The sequence below is a fragment of the Alexandromys fortis genome, unplaced genomic scaffold, assembly GCF_014885135.2.
Source record: "Alexandromys fortis isolate MF-2015 unplaced genomic scaffold, M_Fortis_MF-2015_v1.1 scaffold_168, whole genome shotgun sequence".
Taxonomy (NCBI): domain Eukaryota; kingdom Metazoa; phylum Chordata; class Mammalia; order Rodentia; family Cricetidae; genus Alexandromys; species Alexandromys fortis.
The window spans coordinates 139,910-161,656 of NW_026068058.1; the positions used below are offsets into that span (position 1 = coordinate 139,910).

General features: G+C 42.3%; 2 protein-coding genes across 2 annotated transcripts; both read left to right on the forward strand.

Moving 5' to 3' along the window:
• Positions 1-3,918: 3,918 nt before the first annotated feature.
• Positions 3,919-9,395, forward strand: LOC126487337 (prostate and testis expressed protein 2-like). The gene is made up of 3 exons (XM_050120055.1): positions 3,919-4,365; positions 8,845-8,973; positions 9,130-9,395. The coding sequence occupies exons 1-3, from the start codon at positions 4,305-4,307 to the stop codon at positions 9,285-9,287; spliced, it is 348 nt and encodes a 115-aa protein (XP_049976012.1). The 5' UTR covers positions 3,919-4,304; the 3' UTR covers positions 9,288-9,395.
• A 6,868-nt stretch (positions 9,396-16,263) lies between these two features.
• On the forward strand, positions 16,264-18,499 carry LOC126487341 (acrosomal protein SP-10-like). The gene is made up of 3 exons (XM_050120057.1): positions 16,264-16,383; positions 16,620-16,745; positions 17,979-18,499. Exons 1-3 carry the CDS (start codon positions 16,335-16,337, stop codon positions 18,122-18,124), a joined length of 321 nt encoding a protein of 106 aa, XP_049976014.1. The 5' UTR covers positions 16,264-16,334; the 3' UTR covers positions 18,125-18,499.
• The last annotated feature ends 3,248 nt before the right edge of the window (positions 18,500-21,747 follow it).

A 21,747-nucleotide genomic window follows, 5' to 3' on the forward strand; every position in this document is an offset into this window, starting at 1 on the left:
AGACCCTCATGGCCTCCTCCAAACCCATGATTTTTTTTTTTGGATAGCTATCTTTTTTCTTTACGTATCTAGATATCCAACATCTCTTGACTTTTCAAAAATAGGTATTTTTCTGCAACGACAAGAACAGAACTCTGCCCTAATCCTTATGAGGTTTCCTTATAACCTGTGGTACTGTCACCTTTGTGGATAAGCTGTCATTTCTCTTTACCAAGAGGTTTTTCCCTTTTAAACTGAATCTTTATTAATTCTGGTGGTATCCATAGCTTTTCTTCTCCTATGGAAACAAGAGATAAATCCCTTTCCCAACATAGCACATCTCCTGTTTTCTATTTTGAAATCAATACATCCTTGAAATACACCAGATGATTTAATTTAGAAGTTTTTTTAAAAAATTATTATCCAATGTATCTCTGTTGTCATTGTTTTCATATTCCAAAATAGTCATTTTACCCTATATATTTCTTATGATTGACACCAAGAACACACGCAGCTACATCATCAACCAAGGGCCCACAGAAGACAGTGAGATAATACAGTATAGAGACACAGTGTGGGCCCAGAGCATTGACTGTGACTTTGAAACAAGTGTTTGAAAAATCTTACATAGAAGAAAGTACAGGCTGTCATACAAAGGGGATGAGAGGTGCTATAGTTTAAAATTGATGGTGTAAGTTTGAAAAGCAGAGCCAAATGTGGATGGATTTCCTTGATGTTGGAACAGAGATCAGAGTGTCCAGGATACTAACTGGTTCACTCAATTCTAGAAGCTGATCAACTCAACACAGATCGCACTTTTTCCTCACCCCTTCTTCTAGGCACTAAGGAATTCAGAATATATGCAATTTGAGCACTTGAAAATTTACCCTCTAGTGGGTTTGCTGTCAGCGGGTCTTGAGAGAAAGAATGTATTTATTTGATTGCTACCTAGTGTTGGTGACATAGTGGTCCCTCTCAGGAATGTTCAGCAATAGACAGAGAATTCTTTTTCTCCTTCTGTATGATTCATAGACCTGCCCTCCCTGCACATACCCACAGGACTTTTTGAGCCAGCTCCACCATCTTACTCCATACACAGATATTCTATGTCCTTGTCCAGAGTCTAGCCTCATGAGTACTCATCCCCCACCGATTCTTGTTTTGCTGAAACTCACCAGATCTAGCCTGAATCCCACAAGGAGAGAGAGAGAGAAAGAGGGAGAGATATTAAGAAACATTCTTGAGCTAGCATATAAGAACTGGAGACTCTTTAGAGCCAGGAGAAACCTGAGAAGTCCACTGAAAAATAAATTTGGGCAGCAGCACATGAAAACAACAAACTAGCAAAAACGACCTCTTGAAGATCACTCCAAACAGTACATAGATGTAGCTCCCACATGTGCCTGAGAACACGGCTACAAGTCAGGGAACCCAGATTTAACCTGCTATAGTTCCAGGGTAGATGACTGCCTAGGAAGCAGTCGGTGGAGAGCAGGAGGGCTGGATGTGACAAGCTAAAATGTGAAAGTGGCAGGAGGCCAGACCCAGGCAGTGAACCCTATAAGAAAAAGTAACACTGCCTGTGGTTTCTGGGTTCAAACATCTTCAGTTAATAATAATGATGGAGTTTGGTACCCCTAAGACTGGTATTGGCTAGTTTATCAAGTTGAAGAGCCACCTATCTGCCTTGTAGAGTCTGGAAACTCTATAGCTCAGTTGATTACTTGGAAAGCTTTGGAATATCCCTTTTTTTATTGATTTTTATTGAGCTCCACATTTTTCTCTACTCCCTCTCTGTTTCTCCCCTCCCCGCTTCAAGCCTCCCCCAAGGTCCCCATGCTCCCAATTTACTAAGATCTTGTCTTTTTCTACTTCCCATGTAGATTAGATCTATGTCTCTCTTACTGTCAAACTGTTGTCTATATTCTCTAGGATTGTGTGGCGGTTTAGATTAATGAAGACAAATTGTAATAGATATTTACACAACTTTAATGGAAAAACCAGACTCATGAAACCAAGGTTCCAGTGGAGTACAAGAAGCAGGAAGGGGCCCTCGGCTTCTGCGAGCCCAATTTATCAGTAAACATTCGCCCACGGGCCTAACCCTACAGGATTGTGGTTTATAGGCTGGTTTTCTTTGCTTGCTTTATGTTTTAAAACCACCTATGAGAGAGTACATGTGAAAATTGTTGCTGCTGTTGTTACATTCTTGAAGTAAAGAAGAGAGTATCTTCATTAAGTTAATGCTATGCAACAGATTTGCTCATTGGTAGTTTCAGCAATTTGGATAGATTCTGTTTCCTTATTTTCTGTTCCTTCCTTACCATGTTTCCCAGCTCATTTCTTGTGCTAACTTGACACATTGAAGAGGAGGGAGCCTCAATCAAGAAAACACCTTCATAAGATCTGGCTGTAGGCAAACCTGTAGGAAATTTTCTTAATTAGTGATTGATGGGGGAGGACCCAGCCCATTGTGGGTAGGGCCACACATGGACTGGTAGTTCCAGCTTCTGTAAGAATTAAGGCTCATACCCTTTTCTGAAGAGAAAGGGAGGAGGGATGGATGGGGGCAGGGCAAAGGGGAGGTGGGTTTAGAGACTGGGAGGAGAGGAGGGAGGAGAAACTACAATTGGGATTTAAAATAAATAAATTTTTTTAAAAAGAAGAAGAAAATGGTATAAATAAAAACCTTGGTAGAGGACAAAGAAAAAAGAAAACAGGCTGAGGAAGCCATGAGGAGCAAACCGGTAAGCAGCATACCTCCCTGGGCTCTGCACCAGCTCCTGCCTCCAGGTTCCAGGCCTGCTTGAGTTCCTGTCCTGACTTCCCTCAGTGATGGACTGTGATTTGGAAGGATGCCCTTGCCTCCCAAAGTTGCTTTGGCCATGGTGTTTCATGACAGCAATGATAACCATAACTAGGAAACTTACGATGGGGTACCAAGGGTTGAAGACTGTAACAACACCTAGAGTTCGACTGTTGTTGTTGAAAAGGTCTGCTGAAGATACTGCTAAGTGGGGCGATGGTGCTGTGAATTGGTGTGAGTCTGGTAAATTGTGGAGTGACTGCCCTCTACTATTCTCGAAAGTCTTGCTTGTCCAGTGTTTGCTGTGTTCTATCTTTGTCTTGGGAAGATGGGAAGAAGCTCTCCTTCATAGTAGCTGAGCTTATGAGGCATGGAGTGCCTCAGACGCACAGATTTTACAGCATGGGGGAATCTGGTCCTCAGCATCCGGTAGGTGTTCTCTTCCCGCAGACCACCTTACCTTCACTCATTTCCCATATTCTTCTTTGTGGAGCCATCAGTAAATATTGAGTGCTCACTGTGCAGAGTGAGCCTGATGGAAGGGCTTTGTCATAAAGGGAGTGTCTAGAGGGAGGAGGTGCACAAGACTACTCCTGCCTTCTAGGATGCTCCCTAACTCCAGCCTGCCGAGTTAGTGAACTTGTTTCGTGCTTGCTCCTTCTTTCTCTTGACTAGATCTTGGATGTCTGGAGGTTTCATTATTTCTATGAAGTACAACCAAAGAGCTGAAGCCACTAGGTAGATGAGTTTATTAGTAGAAAAGTATAACTTTAAAAATTAGAAAAAAATATTTGTATTTTGTGCCCTGTGCACCACATGTAGGATAAACCTATGAAGAAGTATGCATGAAAATTCTATCTGAGCCTTTCTATAAGCATGGCTCAGAAACTGAGAGTCTGTGTCTAGGTAAGTCTGCTTGGTTAGTTGAGTGTGGGTCTGTGTTTGTGATAAACAAAAATAAATAAGACCCAAATGAAACAGGAAATGATTCGTATTTTGGAAAAGCAACCCATGATATATTATTATTACCTCTGTTACATATGTGCTGTTTGGATGACATTTGATACACTTTGTTAGATTCCTTGGAGAACAGAGATCTATGACACATGAGACATTGTAGAATGAATGCAGATCCTGGGCCAAAGAACACACACAAGGCTCTGTTCTTATAGCTCCTTGGCTCATTGCCAACCAGGGAAGAAAGGTTCATGGCTTTGTTCTGAGCTCAACCTTAGGGATCTCACTTAGGAAATGAACAATCCTAGTTTCACCCATAAAGGAATATGAGAGGGATCCAGGGGCATCCTTTGTCCCCTGGAACTCTGAAGGAACTGGTTCTGTGGGATGCTTTCCTGAACCTGGGCACTGGCAAACACCCACTGGCAGGTGTGGAAGGAAGCTCCTGCCCACATCCTGGGAGCAGCTCAGAGCAAATTCTGCAGCCTGCTCTCATTACCCTGATCTCTCCTGAGTACTTGCTGCCCCTGCTCTGCTGTGTCCTCTGCCAGCACAGACTGAGATGGGCAAGTTCATGCTCCTTCTCCTACTGCTGGGGGCTTTTAATCTTGTGTTCTTCCAAGGTGAGAGAGAGTCCTCGGAGGCTGAAATGGGGCAAGGACAGGGACTGGAGTAGACGTGGGATGATGTACTGGATAGCTGGGCTAGGAGTGTGTGGGAGCAGAGGGAAATCAAGGTCAGGATTCTGGCACAAGCTGATTTAGTAGGATGGGGATCTTTTTGTTAATTCCACCCGCTCCCGCTGGAGTAAGAGGTCAGATCTCTCCCCAGTTGTCTAAGTGGGGTCAGTCACTCCCTAGGTAAGAATGAGTTTGTGTGTCCTCGTACATCTATGTCCTCAAATCTCCCTGCCTGACCCCCAGTAGCAGCTTAAGACTGTACAAGCTGCCTATCATCTGTTGGGAAGAGGCCACTGAAGAGATTATCTTAAGTCAGTTTTTCATATCAAGTGCATTGTTTTGATCAGTAGATCTGATTATCAGATGTCTTTGGGGAGAGGGTATATGCTATGAAATGCTGTAAGCTTCCCCCCTTCTTTGGTGCCAAGACAATATATATTCCTCATGCATATTATTTTCATTACATTTATTATTTATCTGTGTATGTGAGTGTACATGTGTGTGCATGTATGTATGCATGTGTGTGTGTGTGTGTGTGTGTGTGTGCAGAAGCACATGCCATGGCATACATGTGGAGACCAGAAGACAATGTCTGGGAGTTGATTCTCTTGCTTTTCCAAGTGGTTCCCAAGGACTGAACTCAAATCATCAGGCTTGACAGCAGATACCTCTTGTTTCATCTCACTGGTTCCATGAGTGTTTTTAGTTTTGATCTCTATTTATTTTAGTTTTACCATGTCCAGTTACTTTTGTTGCCTTCTCACTCCTTCTAAAGAGTTTCTCCACAAGTCCTCCCCCTCCATTTATGTCTCTTTTTTCTTTTAAACCACTGAGTTTCATTTGGCTCACTGCTATGAGCATGGGTGGTGGGTATTTCAGAAGCTACATCACCAGGAAAAAACCAACTCCCTACCTTGTAGCATGGTAATGGCCAGTAGTTCCTCAGGGAGGCAGGAGACCTCATAATCCCTCCCCGAGTCCACTCTGGACTGTGGAGTGGTTTGAAACTGCAGGTCTTGCACCGGTACACACAGCCGCTATGAGTGCTCAAGTGCATTGAACATGGCGTCTCCGGGAGGTAACATTTCACAGCCCGATTCCCACCCTCCAGCTCTCACTGTCCTTTCACCTCCTCTCCCACAGTGCTCCTGAACACTGTGAGGGCAGTGATACAGTCATCCCACTCAGGGCTGCACTCTCAACGGTCACTTATTCTTAGCACTTTGACCAGTTGTGAGTCTCCGCATTGACCACTGACCACTGAAGAGGGAAGTTTCTCTGGCCAAGGGCTAGGGCAACACTGATCTTTGGTGACATACATAAATTCTAACAGGGTAGCTTGACAAGTCCATTTAGCAACACACACACACACACACAAAAGAACAAAAAAACACAAACATTTAAAAAAAACAGTAGTAGGTTCTCCCTCAAGACCTCTGACTCTTTGAGACATGGGATTTTGTCCAGTTTTATGGCATCAGGCACAAGTTCCTCCAGTGAAGCCATCTTTAGAGAGAATCAAAAGCAGTTGGTTACCCATATAACCTTTGCTGCACTATCACACCACTAAGCACATTTACCCGAGACGTCAGTAATGGACCATGTAGGCTCACTAGCGGACAATGCAATTGATGAGTTGTAGCCCCCAAAGCCTGTCGAGCAATTCTGGCACTGAAACATTAGCCAACATGAAGCAAGTTTTCGGATATTTCCGGTTTGATTCCTTTATGGCCCACAACTAAAGCACATTGTATCTTCAGCAATGGGGTCTTCCCATGCAGTTCTGATGGGAAGACCAGGACTGGTAGCAATGGCCTGTGTTGTTTTGGGGCCCTCTGAAATCTTCCTGAACCATAGCTCAGAGGGAGATACTCCACACCTAGCACTGGAGTAGCTCAGCGATAACCCATCTCCTCTGGGAAGCTTTGTCCACCCATGAGTTGTACTTTTGTTTAAACTCTTTTTTAAAATTGTATTTTTAATTAGCTTAAAAAGTAGTGAGTTTCCATTTTATCTATATTTTTTATTTGCTTACAAAGTATTGGGTTTCCATAAGAGCTTATCCATATATTCTTAGTTTTACTTAACCTTCTCCTCTATCCTTCTGCTCAATCCCTGTTTAAGTATTTCCAACCCCAGTATTCCCCTCTTCTGTGTGCACGCCACATATGTTCCACTATTACCACCTCCCAGTGTTCCCTTTCTATTTTCTCTGGCCTCCACAAACACTATAGATTAAACACACAAATCTAGAAATTCAAAGGATAGGCTCGATGTAACAGAGAGGACATATGCTGTTTGTCTTTCTGAGGCTGAGTTACTAAAGACATTCATTATAAGATTTTACTTTTAGTTTAATCCCTATTTTCCTGTAAATTTCCCTTTTCTTTGTAAATGAATGAAATCCATTGTGTCTTTAAACCACGTTGTCTTGTCAGCTTCAGGACAGCTAGGGTGATTCGGTGATTCAACTTCCTATCTATTGTGATTAGGGCAGCAATGAGGTCTTCCCATGCAGTTCTGATGGCCAGTATCTTTAAGGCAGTGTATGGTTTGGGGTGGTATGTTCTAGGAGTCATAAGTTTGTACCATGTGGTATTTCTGCTTTTAGCTGTTCAAAAAACCTCTACATTGATTTCCATCGGAGCTGTACCAGTTCATCTTCACTGAAAGTGTAAGGGCTTCCCTTTGCTCGAATCCACGGCAGCGTTTATTATCTTTTCTTTTCTCACCTTGGCTGGTATGAGACGAAATCCTAAAGTAGTTTTATTTGTATTTTTCTTGAGAGTAGGAATGTTCAACATGTTAAAAAAAAACACATATATACTTATCAGTGCTTTATATTCTCTTTTTGAGAGCTCTCTATCCAGTGCCATTTTTAAAACCTGAGGTGTTTGTTTTCTTGAGGGTTTTTTCTTTTATATTTTAGATATCAGTCCTTTGTGTGATGGCAAAGGTTTTATTGATTCCCTAGGCTGCCTCTTCATTCTTCCTTCAACTGGTAATTCCCTTGGCTGTGTTAGACTTTCAGCTTCAAGCTTGCCTCCTGCCAGTGGCAGGGGCAGAGCTGCAGACTCTACCTGCAGCTGCCTGTGAGGAACGAACGCTTCAGAGACTGGGATTTGTGGCTCGAAGAAAGAAATTAATTTCAGGATAAATCAAAGGTGGATTTAAAAAAAAATAGGAAAAGAGGTGTTGAGACACAGAGAGAGGTGTAAGGCATGTGTAGGCTTCTCAAAGGAGAGACACCATTTCCTACAGGCACATAACAGGGCAGGGCAGCCATGCGGTTACATCTCTAATAGTATCCTGCCTCCCTTCTTTGTAGCATTGCCAAGTATTCATAATAAAGTTAAGATTTTTTTCTCAATAAACAAAGTTGGAAGGTGGATTTATAGAAGGTACCATTAAGATCCAGAGGAAAGGGGGTGTGTGTGAGAAGTCCTGGTTATAGTCACCACCGCCTGAGTAAGCACTATCATCCATAACACCCTTGATTGAGGCGTCTCTTGGAATTTATCATCTAACACTAGGCAAACAATTTGTTCGTTACCTTTCACAAGTTGTCTTTCGGAAAACACATATTGTGCCTGTGGCCATTCATCTGTATTGGTGGAATCACAATTCTCTGCCTTTCTCAGGGGTACGATCAGGTCAGATCGTGGGGTGACAACTTATCTTTGTCTTGGTGTTTTCTTCCTGTGTCACCATAAGCCCTCATTTTTAACTTGTCTAAGTTCCATTTTTGGATTGTTGACATTATCGCCCGAGGGACTGGAGTCCTTCCTGTTCAGGAAGTCCTTACCTAAGCCTATTTCTTGGAGTGTACCTCCTACTTTTTCTTCTAGCAGGTTCGTTTTCACATCGAGGTCTTTACTCAGTTTGGAGCTGATGTCTGTGCAAGGTGGGAGAAAATGGTCTAGTTAATTCTTCTACATGAAGGTATCTGGTTTTCTCTGAATCATTTGCTGAGGATTCTCTTATCTCCAGTGTGTCTTTTTGATACCTTTGTCAAAAACCACGTGCTTGTAGTTACATGGCCATATATCTGGGCCCTTTATTCTATTCCATTGATTTGCAGGTCTATTTTTGTGTTAGTCCCATGATATTATTATTACTCTTCTCGTGCACTTCAAAAAGAACTTTAGGTGCCAGATTAACTTAGATACTTTAATACGCTTTTGCACAACAATGTTATACACAAAAGATGGCCTATCATTTTAGTTCCTATGCAATCAACATTGTGGTGTCAAACTCTCAGCTTTTCAAGGAAGCCAGGGACCCAATTTGACGCAATATATCAGAACCTGAAGTCTCATGAGGAAAATTCCTCAGGGTTCTACTCTCTCTCTCAATGCCTCATCCTCAAGTGTTAGTAATTGTTTCAATTCCTTGTTCACCCTTTGCATCTGCTTTCCCTAGCTCAGGCCACAGTGTGCATGGTCTGCAAGTCTTTTAAAAGAGGACACTGTCTGGTAGGCAAGAGCAACTGCACTACGAAATACAGTCCTGGATGCAGAACCAGGAATTTCTTCATATTCTCAAAAGCAGGTAATGTGTTCCATCCTTGCTAAGAGGTTAATGTATTCTGGCTCTGGAAAACAGGGTTGGCACTGGGGGAGAAAGTCTCACTGTGAATTCATTCACTGTGAATGCCAAGTGTTGTTTGGGGCACTAAGTATAAAATGCTTTTTTTTTTTCTTCTAGGGAGATGGGTCCACAATCACACCGAACTGGACTGTTCTAATGCATGTTTGGCTGAAAACATGTATTATGGAAGTTTGAAGATTTCTACCTTTTGCTGCAAAGGTGAAGATTTCTGTAACAGATATATTGGCCAAGTAGTGAATAAGAACTTTCACTAACTGCCAATTCCTTCAGCAATAACAACCATGTCCCTGTACCCTATTTCTTCCTCCGGTCATCTCTCGGTTTCCCTCTGTGTGTTCATCATGAAATAAACTTCTCATAAGATCGTACCCTCCTGCTTATTCAGAAAAGGCAGGAAGAGCCACACATTCAGTTTGTAGAGTGTTCTGTGCGCTTGACCAGCGCACCTTGCCCTTCTAAGCTGGTGCTCAACTTAGGGAGGTCATAAAACAAACTCCTTCCATTTCACTACTCTCAGTCTCCAGTGTTCCTTGAGTAAAATCCGAGTGCTCTTATTAAGAAGCAAGGACCTGTAGTAAACATGGAATCTGGGAGGATTTAAAAAAGGAGCCTTACGGTGATATGAAAGATATTCGTCAGTAATGCTATAGGATAGGGTCAGTTCAGGTTCCCTATCCTCAGTTTCCCAAGGGACTAACTGGGGACATCGCCTTGGGCTCCTGGGAGCCACTCTAGGTTCAAGTCTCTTGCCAACACTAAGGTGGCTCTTTTAACTAAGATATGTGCTTCCCTGCTCCCCTATCCGACCTTCCTTTATCCCAATCTTCCTGTTTCCCCAAGTTCCCCCAATCCTCCCCTTCTTACTTTTCTCTCCCTGTCCCCCCTTATCCCCAACCCACCCCACCCCCAAGATCCCAATTTTGTCCCCGGCAATTTTATCTACTTCCCTTAGCCAAGAGGATAACTATATGTTTTTTCTTGGGTTCACCTTCTTCTTTAGCTTCGTTAGGTTCACCAGGTATACACTCCGTGACCTTTATTTATGGCTAGAAGCCAATTATGAGTGAATACATCCCATGTTCATCTTTTTGGGTCTGGGTTACCTCGCTCAGGATAGTGTTTTCTATTTCCATCCATTTGCATGCAAAATTCGAGAAGTCATTGTTTTTTACTGCAGCATAATACTCTAATGTGTATATATTCCACACTTTCTTCATCCATTCTTCCATTGAAGGGCATCTAGATTGTTTCCAGGTTCTGGCTATTACAAATAATGCTGCTATGAACATAGTTGAACAAATGCTTTTGTCATATGATAGGGCATCTCTTGGGTATATTCCCAAGAGTGGTATTGCTGGGTCCAGGGGTAGGTTGATCCCGAATTTCCTGAGAAACCGAAACACTGATTTCCAAAGTGGTTGCACAAGATTGCATTCCCACCAGCAATGGATGAGGGTACCCCTTCCTCCACAGCCTCTCCAGCAAAGGCTATCATCGGTGCTTTTGATTTTAGCCATTCTGACAGGTGTGAGATGATATCTCAAAGTTGTTTTGATTTGCATTTCCCTGATTGCTAATGAGGTTGAGCATGACCTTAGGTGTCTTTTGGCCATTTGAACTTCTTCTTTTGAGAATTCTCTGTTCAGTTCAGTGCCCCATTTTTTAATTGGGTTAATTAGCATTTTAGAGTCTTTCATATCACCATAGAACCTTCATCTGGTGATGGATGGAGATAGAGACAGAGACCCACACTGGAGCACTGGACTGAGCTCCCAAGGTCCCAATGAGAAGCAGATGGAGGGAGAACACGAGCAAGGATGTCAGGACCACGGGGGGTGCACCCACCCACTGAGACAGTGGGGCTGATCTATTGGGAACTCACCAAAGCCAGCTGGACTGTGACTGAAACAGCATGGGATAAAACCGGACTCTCTGATCACGGCGAACAATGAGGACTGATGAGAAGCCAAGGTCAATGACAAGGGGTTTTGATCCTACTTCATGTTCTGGCTTGGTGGGAGCCTAGCCAGTTTGGAAGTTCACCTTCCTAGACATGGACGTAGGGGGGAGGACCTTGGACTTTCCACAGGGCAGGGAACCATGACTGCTCTTTGGATAGGAGAGGGGGGGTGAGAGGAGTGGGGGGAGGGGGAGAAGAGAGGGGGGAGGGGGAGAAGATTGGGGGGAGGGGGAGGGAAATGGGAGGCTGGGAGGAGGCGGAAACTTTTTTTTCTTATTCTCAATTAAAAAAAAAAGAAAAGGAAAAAAAAAGAAATAAAAGGCTTGTAGCCCAGTGATTCACAAAAAAAAAAAAGGAGCCTTATGAGAGGATGAGAAAGGTGAATAGCGGAACGCAGTGACTTGAAGGAGGGAGGATTGGGAGGAGGAACTTTCACGAGGAAGAGGAAAGAATATAAATTACAGAAAGAAGAGAGGAAAAAGGTAAAATACCAATAATTATGTCTGAAAAATTATAAGTAATCATATTACATTTACTTAACATTGCATATAACACATACCTACGTATTGGGTAATTATTGGTGACAACTATGCTATGCTATCATTAGCTATTCCTTAGAGGGGAAGCAGAATGGAAGTACAATTGAACTCAATGAAGGATTTTGAATTTTTTAAATAAATCAAACTGTGTAAAGTTAAAAGGTATTGAAAACACCACCAAAATTGATCAGCATTCTAACTTGACAAAGGGTATCTATTTTCATCAATAATATACAAACATGTAGACACTTGTGTAAAAGACATATCTTAGAAAATACATTATTAATCTTATAGGAGCACAGACTGTACATATTGAATGTCAATTGTCCTTTGAGGCCCAAAGAAAGTCTCAGACACCTGGTGTGACTTATACTAGTGTACATCTTAACAAAACTCACTCTTGCAGCATCTCCTCCCCAGCTATATCAGTGTGAACAGAAGCAAAGGGAGCTGGGAATCTTCTACCCAAGAGTCGATGGAGCAAAAGAGTAGGCTAGTATTGACTTTTTATTATTGGTGTTTTATCTAAAATATACTTTAGTGAATGCTCAAAAGAAAACAGAAAAAAAAATTAAGTCATCCTATCTCACCTTGGTACCAGCTCCCATGGTATAATGGTTAACATTCTGGCCTCTGAATCCAACAATTTGAGTTCATATCTCGTTGGCACCTGTTCCTTGAGGAACAGACCTCCTGGTCAGTAGATCAACCCAGATCATGAAAAAATATAAATGAGATGCCGATGCATGCTTCAGCATTGCTGGGGGTATGTTTCACATTTCACCTCCCCTGTGGCTACTCCAGCATAAGGTCCTGGGTCTGGCTGTGCCCCTGCTTGTGCCAAGACAGGAAGCACTTAGCTAAAGACAGTGTGTGTTTCTTATGTCCTGGGTAAGCACAGACCACTTAGCTTTCCTCTCTTAGGTGACAGCACCTATCCTGTGTTGTAACTAGGGTCTTTATGAGTATTCATCAAGTATCTAAACTTCTGGTGTCCCTTCCTTTGGGGTGGGGAGCAAAATGGAGTGATGCAGAAAGCAGCGTGGTGAAATACATAAACTTACACTCTTCTTGTTGCGTGAGTGCCTAGAATTGATCAAAATGCAAAGAGGAAAAAATGGGGTTCCCACAGACAGCTGTTACACCTACAGACACCCACTCTTAAAACTCAGGAATCATCACACAAGAGGGTACCAAAAAGATGGTAAGAGTAGAGAACCAGAACATCTGCTCCAAGGTGTTAACTTCTCTACATGACAGGGTGGATGCACCCATGAGATCTCAGGAGTAGGGTTGCCTCAACAAGACCTGTACAATGACAATAGTCAACATATCAGTGGGTAAGGGGGGAATTTCTTAAGGCTCTACCCCTAGATAAAGAACTACAGGTAATTGTGTCCAATGAGAAAGGAAGAGCCAGTTCACTCCATATTCAAGCCCCATGATGGGTTATCCAATCCCAGGTGGACAACATTTAATACTAATGTATGCAAGCAAAACTAAAGAAATTCACCAGGCTATACATATGAACGTACACACACATACATGCATATATGTTAGATATACTTGTGTATGTATAACAATACTAATTAAAAAAATCAGAGTTTGTGAATTTGAACGGGGTTGGGGAGGAGGGACACCAGAGGAGCTGGAGGAGGAAGAGGAAGGATGAGAATAATGTGAATAGAGTCAATGTGTGAAAAATTTTCAATTTTCTTATTTTTAAATTATAAACTAATGTTTAACATTTTGTGTCCACCCCCCCCCCAAAAAAAGAAGCTTCTTTCTCTTTATTGAACATTCCCACAAATCTGGGAAAGCCAAGGAGTGATGTGAGGGAGCCGGGATTGGAGTGTCCAAGTGGCTGTTATCTGAAAGAACAGCAGGTCTCACTTGGATACATTTCTGTGTGAGGCAAGTGGTATCTGTAAGAAGGGCCAAAGACCCTGCATTCCTACACACAGCAAAAACAGCTGATCATCAGGATGCTGGTCATCCAAGGATAAACATAAACCAATGCTAGAGCTTACAGAGTTGAATCTTGAACATCCTTCCACATAGTGTTGGGAACGGAGGGCAGCAGACAGGATAGAAACACTGTTGTACATACAACTGGTTGTCCTGGGACTCTCTGTTACCAAGCTTTGATAAGCCCCACCCCAACACCTTCAAGTATTTTGTATTATTTATGATTTCTCTTTTTATGATTATTTATTTTTTGTTTTATTACACTAGGCCTAAAAATTATAAGATGTTATTTTGATTTTTGGTACTTCTTAAACCTCATTTTGTTCCTTAAGTGACATTTCATTTAGAGAAGTTTCTACAGTCATGGAAAAGAATATGAACTTTTTTCTGTCAAATGAAATATTCTGCAAATAACGATTAGGTACACTATGATGCAGTGGTAGCCTTAAATTCTTGATTTAAACCTTTAAAGTTATATTTAGTCTCTCTCTCTCTCTCTCTCTCTCTCTCTCTCTCTCTCTCTCTCTCTCTCTCTCTGTGTGTGTGTGTGTTTGTGTGTGTGTGCAAGTATGAAATATAGGTCATGGTGGGGAATGCCAGAGGACCACATTTGAGAGTCCATTTTGTTCTTATCATACCATGTGAGTTCCCAGATTGGATTTGGATAACCAGGCTTGGAAGCTAGTGTCTATGGAGTGTCTCTGAAGCCTGCTGAGCCATCTCACTGGGATTATTTGCTGAAGTTGAATTTGAAGGATCTATCTGAAGATCGGAGTGAGGTATTGAAGGACCTGCTACTCTTGGGTCTATGAGACTGTTATGCCCATTTGTGATTATTTATGAAAATGGGAGTCCCAACTCTTGCATATATATTTATCATCATTATAGGTTCTATAAAGGTTGTTTCATTTATATTATGCATTGGCGTTCTTTATCTCTTTTGACTAATTTTTGCTTGTGCCCTATTGGATATCAGAACAGCCCCCTACCTTAGCCCGTGTTTAGCTTTCACTCACTTGATAGACTAACTGATAGATTCTTCGATACAAAATCTTGTTGTCAGTGTAAGGAAAAGAATACCAAAAAGGTCACTGAGTTAGTAAAAGAACTATGAAAATAATCCCATGGTTATATATTTGAGTGTAAAATTCTTAGTATGTGTACCTTTTAATTAAATATTTTGAATATACATGGTACTGAATTACATAAGGAGACTTTTATACAGTTAAAAATAGGGTAAGATGTTAGTTACCTTTAATAACAAAATTCAAGGCATATTCAAACTTGTACAACAGGTACTGTTAAAACAAAATAGAAAAATAAAATAATAAAGTTTTTTATCTCTCTCCACAAAATATAGAAATAATGACCAACTTTATATCAATGAACACCTATGATGCCCCAGTTGTAAACTATAAAGTTTCCCACTGACATGAACTTGACTCCTCAGATAAATACCTGAAACCAGTTCTAGAGAAGGAAATATACAATATAGCCAAGAGCACCCTTGCATGGGACAACAAAGCTATATATTATTCTGTAATTAAAACAATTTACCAGCAAGGTGAGTGTGGGTATTTGATCAATTTGGGACTCAATAGGAAGGTTTTACCCCCTAGGAGTGGATGGGGTGAGGCGGGAAGGGGCAGGAGAAGGGGAGGGAGGGGGAACTGGGGTTGGTATGTAAAATGAAAAAAAAAAACTTAAATAAAAAAATCTATACCAAAAATCATCACATATACACACAAGAAAAAAGACAGAGAAAAATGAAACTGTAATTTTTGAAAACTATGAGTATGGTTCTATGGCAGGCAGATCTGTGTGAGTACGAGGCCATTCTAGTCTCCACAGTGAGTTCCAGGCCAGCCAGGGTTACAAGTAAGACCTTGTCTTATATATATTACATGATAAGGTACACTTAATGCTACTAGAAATGAGTGCTCTATGTTGAGCTTCTGGCAACTCTTTATTGCTAATGCGATCTAATACTTTCTGTACCTGATGACAACATTCAGCAGGCGGCAATTAAGCAGGCCCACCACTGATGCATGACAATTTTGAGCAGGGAAACTATCAGACAAGTAGCCCCTTTGCCAGCAATTGACCAGACTCTCTCATGGCAGCCTGGCTGTTTTGACTCTCTACAGTCACTGAAGATGGTCACTACAGCCCCAATCAAGGATGTGCTCAGACAGCCTGCATAGTCTTACAAAACAGCATGGACCACAGACAACAATTCTTGCCCAGCAGCTGTTCACACCCAAGCCAGACACAAACCCTCTGATTGGTATTAAGGACCGGGTGCTAACATGGTCATTCCATGATGAGGAATGTGCACAAACCCTTCACGCATTTTCTATCTACACAAGCAGACTCCTGCGTTCACCTTTCCAGCATCCTGGAGACACACTCCAGGGCAGCCACCTCCTGCTGCGACTCAGGCTCAATCAAAGTTTTTCCTTCTCTAGTTTCGGTCTCTAGCATTAGCAGAACAGTTTGACCTCATAGCATGAAATCAGGAAGAAAATCAGGGGACCACTGTGTGCTGCTGATAGTAACATTACCTTACAGGTCATGTACATCATAAACACCACCTGAAGCAAGGAAATATAAGGGGAATAAGGAAATCATTTTTAAGTCACAGAAGGATTTGGTGTATTGTCAGTGTGGGAGGAGCTTACTCTGAGATCTGCTTCCGGGAACCCAGAGTCCATTGTCGTTGTCTGAGTGGACTATAAATTCACTAGAGGCTGTCTAGTTTTTTCTGGGAGCAATCTCTGATCACCAGCTATCTGGAACTAACATAGCCTGCTGCAACAGGCCGCTCAGGAGAAATGGAAAATCTACTGAAGCTGTGCCTCTTTCTTCTCTGCTTTGAAACCAGTATGTACCACCTACAAATAACTCCTTTATCTGCTGTTGGTAGAAATTTTAAAAGTTAAAACCCACCTCTTATTTCACCCTGCTTTGTCTGTGGTGTTAAGACATGTTGGCTTGAGCACATCTGTTTGGCAAACACACGGGTGCGGCTAAGCTATCCAGAGGTCCGGTGACCTAGGCGTCCATTGGAAAGTGTCAGAGTGTCACCCATCTCCTCTAAGCAGTCTTTATCTTTGCAGCTTTCGCGGTAAAGTGTGTACTGTGTCCGTCTTACAAAAATGGGGAGTGTGTTGATGGGATTCAGACGTGTATTACACAACCTGGTGAAACATGTGTGATCCGCAGAACCTGGCACTGGAGTAAAGGTAAGCGTGTGTTCTGTGCTCTGGATAATTGCCGTTTCTCCTTCAGGATTCCAAACACCATCTCTAAGATATTGTACTTAAAGAAAAGGGGTCAACTGATATCTAGGTGTGATATACCAAACCTGTGTTGGGGTCAACATTTGTCAATGGTAAAGCTAAGCATATCTTCAGTAAATGGGGCTTCTCTCCACCATTGTATTGATATATTCATCAGTTCTTAATCTGCAACAGCTCTGCTATTTAGGGTTTGTCTTGGTTAATTTTCTATTCCCATGACAAAACAGCACAGTCACGCAACTTATAAAAGAAAACCCTTAATTTGGGGCTGACTCAAAGTCCCAGGGGTAAAGTCCATGATGATCACGGTAGATAGCATGGCGGCAAGCAGAAAGGCATGGAGCTGGGGCAGGTACTAGAACTTACATACTGAGTCACAACCATGATGGAGAGAGACAGAGAGACAGAGAGACAGAGAGAGAGAGAGAGAGAGAGAGAGAGAGAGAGAGAGAGAATGGCATTGACTTTTGAAACCCCAAGCCTCTTCCCCAGTGACACACCTCCTCCAAGACCCCACTTCCTAATTCTTCCCAAACACGTTGACCAATTGAGGACCAAGCATTGAAATATTCAAGCCAATGAGGGTTGTTCTATTTCAAGCCACAACAGAATTCAAAAGAACAAATTATCAGTCCTTAAATGTACCATTTATCACACTCTGCCCTGGTGACTTTTGCTCTTCTAATGTTCATTGACCACTTCTATCTTAGCCTGGAATCACCTTCTCTAGAAAAAGACACCTTTGTGCTTCCCAAGTCTTCCTGCTTCATCTATCATCTGGCATCTCTCATGGTGTGTCCTTCATGTCATTCCATAGAATCTGGTTCTTGCTGACTAATATTATTGTCATCTCTCTCTGCCCAATCACTCACCACTGAGTCTGGATCCCAGCATGTATTTAGGAAGTGATGTGTGTATGTCTGATTGAGGAGAGAGGATGCTATGTACCTTGACATGTAGAACCTCAAGTTCACCACTAAGTACATGTGTCTCCTGTAGTAAAGGGGCTTTTCCCAGATGTAGCCTAAGGGCATGTGACAAGAAGGTCAACATGGAACACTACCTGCTATGGAAGAAAATTCTTTCATTGAAATCTTTGTCCATCCCAAAATACTCAGCTATGAGGTTGTATCCTGGCTCTCAAAAGTATATCTTTTTTTCTATCTTCTTCCACAGATAATAAGCTGGAAAGTGCGGAGATGAGGTGCACAAAATTCTGTAAATTTAATGAAAAATATTCTGGAGGTCTAATAATACATACGTTCTGCTGCAATTCTGGAGATTTCTGCAATGACATTGATAGTCCAATCATGATGACTTAGTGTAAGTTAGCTTCAGTTGACTTCATCATTCATTTCCTTCACTTCCTGTCTTTCTTTTCTTCCATGGGGTTTCATATTTTTCTGGGCTAGAGATTTTTGTAAGTTTCATGTTTTTGCAATTCAAAGAACCTGGACAGAAAGTCCTTGATATTGTGTAAGCATATCTGATTATATTGTATATTTTTTATTCTTGATAGTCTCTAGTCCTCATCACCACGAATGTAGCTTGAGGCAGGGCAATAGCACAAGCAAGTGCATACAAACTCACAATGCATAAGCAAAATTGGCCCAAACAACATGTCAGCGGACCAAAAGTACAGTAACTAATGACAGGTACTCCTAGCCAATCACAACTGCCAGTTTCAAAAGGACCAACCAAAAACATTTCTGTGGCAGTTTAATTTCCCTAAATTATAAAAACCTTTGACCTTCTTACAATAAAGAACTTCTATATTGGAATCTCTCAGAGTCTGTGTCATTACCTCTGCATCTTCTCACCCCCTGGCCCCTGGGAAATGGGAATAGCGCAACAGGCAGCAGCAACAAGCCTGCAACAACTGGCACCCAACATGGATGGACCTTTCCCTTTTGCTTGTTTTTTTGGGTCCTCCTTACCCTCTTTTGGGCATTTTTTTTTGCTTGCTGCCCCCACTGCTGGCCCTGTCCCAACTCTCTACCAACATCTTGAGTTCACCCCCTTTGGCTGTTTTCAGTGAGTTGACCCCTATTTTTGTTTTCTAAGTGATGTGGGAGTGTCATATATCAATCTGTTGATTTCATTGGTTAAGTTATAATAAACCAGCTGCTTGGCCTCATGGCTTGGAACATAGATGGGAGGAGTAAACAGAATAGAATTCTGGGCGGAAGAGGAAGTGAGGTCAGACTCTGCTCGGCTCCCGGAGAGACCCGACAGCTCTGCTGGAGCAGAGACGCCATGCTCAGCTCTCCCAGGCAGCTGCAACCCACGATGGACATAGGCTAGAATCTTCCCGGTAAGCGCACCTTGGGGTGCTTACACACATCATTAGAAATGGGCTAGTCCAGATGCGAGAATTGGCCTGTAAGGGCTAGAGTTCATGGGCCAAGCAGTTCTTAAATGAATACAGTTTGTGTGTTGTTATTTCGGGCATGAGCTAGCCAAGCGGCCAGGGTGTTGGGGACGCAGCCCCGCCGCTCCTATTTCAACATCTAAGCTGTTGGTGAGTTGGGACTTTCTTTTCTATCCCTATATTTTCTTTTTCTTTTTTTCCATTTATCTTCCTGGTTAGGAACTCTCCATCCTGACTCGGTTCTTCCCAGTACCTCCACATAAGAACTGGCCATCCAGGAGGTAGACCCAACAAAGGACCCTCCAACCAGTCCTTTTCACCCGGAGACACTGTGTGAGCATACAAACACAACCTAACAAACCACACATGTCCCTCACTATAAGCAACACGTTCAGCCTGTGTTTCCCTTTCATCCTTGTCCTCAAGCTGACTCCCTCATAGCCTGAGAGCAACTGATGACTTTTACCTAGGGCCACTCCCCAGGATTGTCTAAAGGATCTCTTGTTTTATGGAGAGTCCTGGCTGCTATGTGGAGTGTGGACTGTTGAACTTCCTCTCCTAGTCTCTCTTCTCAAAAAAATCTGGTTATGTGAACCAGTTAAGAGCCATTAGGATGATAGATAATCTCTTAATTCACAGAAAGGCTTTAGCTGTTCGACTGTGGTTGAATCCCCTTTACCATCCGGGATTGGAATGTTTTACTCAAATGGTGGCTACTTTCACTAGTTTGACCCTGGACTGAGCATGGGGACTGAGATGCAGTTGTTGCCACTCGCCCAGTGTGTTCTGGCTGCTTTTCCACTCTTGGACAAAGAAAGTGGTAGACAGATCCAATGACTTGACTTGTGTTAAGTTGCATAGGTTCTGATTAAATGTTTACATCTAGGCAAGGGTAAACCAGGTAAAAGCTTGTGCAAATTTTGAGGGGACAAGTAAAATTGTTAATGGAGGAGCCTAGCCTGTTCCAGCAAATACAAGGACACTATCATGGTCATAATTATGTGGTCTACTCTATGGTTGCCTGTTGCTAGCATTCCTGGCAATCCCATATGCAATCTGATATGGGAAATGTATCAGGGCTGTACTCTGAACTGTAATTAAGTCTTGATTAGTTTGCATGGTTTTGGAGATGGAATCCTTTGGGGACTTTAACTTTGTAAAAGATAGTATTTTTTGCATGTTTGTGTGGCATAGTGGCTATCTGAGTCTATTATGGGTTCTGATTGAGTCATTTTCAATAATTTAGGATATAAGAGCTAGATAGAAATATGATTAAGCTATTGGCCAAACAGTATTACAAATAATGTGATCTCTGTGCTAATGTTCACTCATATGGATCATGAATCTGTTGACCCAGCCATTTGCAGAGACCATCACAACCATGCTTGACAGAAAGTGTCTACCTGCTGAGCCATCTCACTGCCCTTGTTCTGTTGATGTTTAGTTTGAATGATCTATCCTAAGATGGGAGTGGAGTATCAAAGTAACCTACTAATCTTGTGTCTATGAGATCTTTAGGCGCATTCATGTCTATTTTATGATTTGGGAGCCCCAACTCTTGGTGAATATATATTTGCAAGTGTTATGGATTCTTTGAATGTGACATTATATATTGGACTTCTTTATCTATTCTGACTAATTTTACTTGGACTCTATTGGATAGCTACATCAGCTTGTTTTCATCTTTCACTCGCCTGACTTCCACCCTTTCATAAAAAATCTTGGAAAAGAAGTATCAACAAAAATTCACTGAGGGGGCTGGAGAAATGGCTCAGAGGTTAAGAGCATTGCCTCCTCTTCCAAAGGTCCTGAGTTCAATTCCCAGCAACCATATGGTGGCTCACAACCATCTATAATGGGGTCTGGTGTCCCCTTCTGGCCTGTAGGCATACACACAGACAGAATATTGTATACAAAATAAATAAATATTTTTTAAAAATTCACTGAGTTAATAAAACAACTCTGAGAAGTTATACAATTAAGTGTAAAATTGTTAGTATGCTTTTACACATGATCCTCCCCTCCCCCCAAGCCTGCATAGTCTGCAAGGTCCTTTGATCAGGAACACTCTTCTGCTCCTACACTAAGGCTACCCACCCAGAGCGGTGAGTGCCTGCCTACCAGGCGGGCCTCAAGGACCCCCAAAGAGAGCGCGGGCACCTTCAGCTTGCACAGCAGGGTCTCCTGTGTTCTACTAGACCCCGCCCTGCCCCCCAAGTTCGCTCTTTTGCCCACGGGCCATTGGACTATCAGGCGTCCATGCTTTGGTGCTGAGGAGTTTCATCTGGACGGGAACGGTTCCTGCTTCTACACTGAGGAGATACACCCAGAGAGTTAGTCACAGCAAAGACTGGACCAAGACACCAGGCCTCTCCTGGCTCCATTTGAAGGAAGAGATGGGAAGGCGCCAATGCAAGAATTTCTCCAACAACCTGAAAGGCAACATGACTTCACCATCCTGAAATGAGAAGAATTGTACACCCCACTCCAGAAGAATTAGAAGAAATAGACTCAAAAGTGAATTATATAAAAATAATAGAGGACCTTAAACAGCAGGTGAAAAACTGCCATAAC